The sequence below is a fragment of the Phoca vitulina genome, unplaced genomic scaffold (genome assembly GCF_004348235.1).
Source record: "Phoca vitulina isolate PV1807 unplaced genomic scaffold, GSC_HSeal_1.0 scaffold97, whole genome shotgun sequence".
In the NCBI taxonomy this organism is placed as follows: domain Eukaryota; kingdom Metazoa; phylum Chordata; class Mammalia; order Carnivora; family Phocidae; genus Phoca; species Phoca vitulina.
In genome coordinates, this window is record NW_022589800.1 from 2,141,561 (window position 1) to 2,143,250 (window position 1,690).

The window sequence follows — 1,690 nt, forward strand, 5'->3', positions numbered from 1 at the left end:
AGTCCCGTGCTCCCTTAGCTGGAGTGAGACAAAAGTGGGATTTGATTTACTTTTTCCAAACTCCTAATTGAGTACTCCTTACAATGGATTGGATGAAAGAAAACATTGCCTTTTAAGTTATCTATTTGATTCTGTTCTCCAAGAAGCTGGTGAATATATATATCAAATTTGCTATTAACCCTGTGTTTTTGCTCCAGTATTGTTTCATTTAAGCTTTACAACTTTGTTAAATAAGAAACAAAACAAAACAGGAGAAATCTTTCCTTACAGGTAAGTGGGGCCATAAGACTTCTCCAGAGTCACACAAATTATGTCACTCGAGTCTCTTGCCTCCTTTCCATATGCAGTAGATTGGATTTCTTGCTTACGGTGAAGGGGTGGTATGAAGGCCATCCTCTTATGCCCAACAGAGATATATTAGAGAGGCATAGAAATAACTGGGAATCAGAAGTTTCCAACTTCACTTCTGTGCGATCTTGGATGAGTTATGTCTCTTGGCTTAATTTGAAAAAAATATATATAAGCTCCCTAAAGTACATTTTTTGCCCAAAAGTTTTGGTTCTGATCATCACTTAGGAAGAAGTAAAGGTATGAAGGCAGGAAAACTTCTATTATGTTGACTCTGCCGGTGGCAGGCTCTATCAATGTCAGGAACCATAGGCTGGTGCTCAGGACATGGAAAAAACCTATTTTGTCTGTGCCCCCAGCCAGTTATGATCACCAAGGTTCTGGAATAGATAACCGTACAGCGACCCTACATTTCATCCTCCTGGGATTTCCAACACAGCCGGCCTTCTGGTGGTTGCTCTTCCTCGTGCTCCTGGCAGCGTACCTGCTGACCCTGGTGGAGAACGCTCGCATCATCCTGGCCATTCGCAGTGATGGGCAGGTGCACAAGCCCATGTACTTCTTCCTGAGCAATCTTTCCTTCCTGGAGATGTGGTATGTCACAGTCATCAGCCCCAAGATGCTGGTAGACTTCCTCAGCCATGACGAGACCATCTCCTTCAATGGCTGCATGGCTCAACTTTACTTCTTTGTGACCTTTGTCTGCACGGAGTACATCCTCCTTGCTGTCATGGCCTTTGACCGCCCTGTAGCCATTTGTAACCCGCTACGGTACCCAGTTATCATGACCAACCAGCTGTGCGGTGCGTTGGCTGGGGGATGCTGGTTCTGTGGGCTCGTGACCGCCATGATTAAGATGGTTTTCATAGCTCAACTCTACTATTGTGGCACGCCCCACATCAATCACTACTTTTGTGATACTTCTCCACTCCTCAATGTCTCCTGTGAGGACTCCTCACAGGCTGAGCTGGTGGACTTCTTCTTGGCCCTCATGGTCATTGCCATCCCCCTCTGTGTAGTGGTGGCATCTTATGCCACCATTCTCAATGCCATCCTCAGGATCCCTTCTGCACAGGGCCGCCAAAAGACGTTTTCCACCTGTGCCTCTCACCCGACAGTTGTGATCCTTTTCTATTCCACGACCCTTTGCACCTATGCCCGCCCCAAGCTCATGTACGCCCATGATTCCCACAAAGCAGTATCTGTGCTCTACACCGTCATTGTCCCCCTCCTCAACCCTATCATCTACTGTCTGAGGAACCGGGAAGTAAAGGCAGCCCTCAAGAAGACCATACTTTGCAAAGGACGTGAGCCCAGGGAAGACATGGCTTTGAGTAATTAA

At 46.7% G+C, this 1,690-nt stretch overlaps 1 protein-coding gene across 1 annotated transcript; it reads left to right on the top strand.

Moving 5' to 3' along the window:
* The first annotated feature begins 613 nt into the window (after positions 1-613).
* On the top strand, positions 614-1,690 carry LOC116627457 (olfactory receptor 6Y1). The gene has a single exon (XM_032397220.1). The coding sequence runs from the start codon at positions 614-616 to the stop codon at positions 1,688-1,690; it is 1,077 nt and encodes a 358-aa protein (XP_032253111.1).

Bases quoted from the DNA above. Each gene is read 5' to 3' on its own strand.
- LOC116627457 (XM_032397220.1), top strand. From the start codon at position 614: ATGTTGACTCTGCCGGTGGCAGGCTCTATCAATGTCAGGAACCATAGG.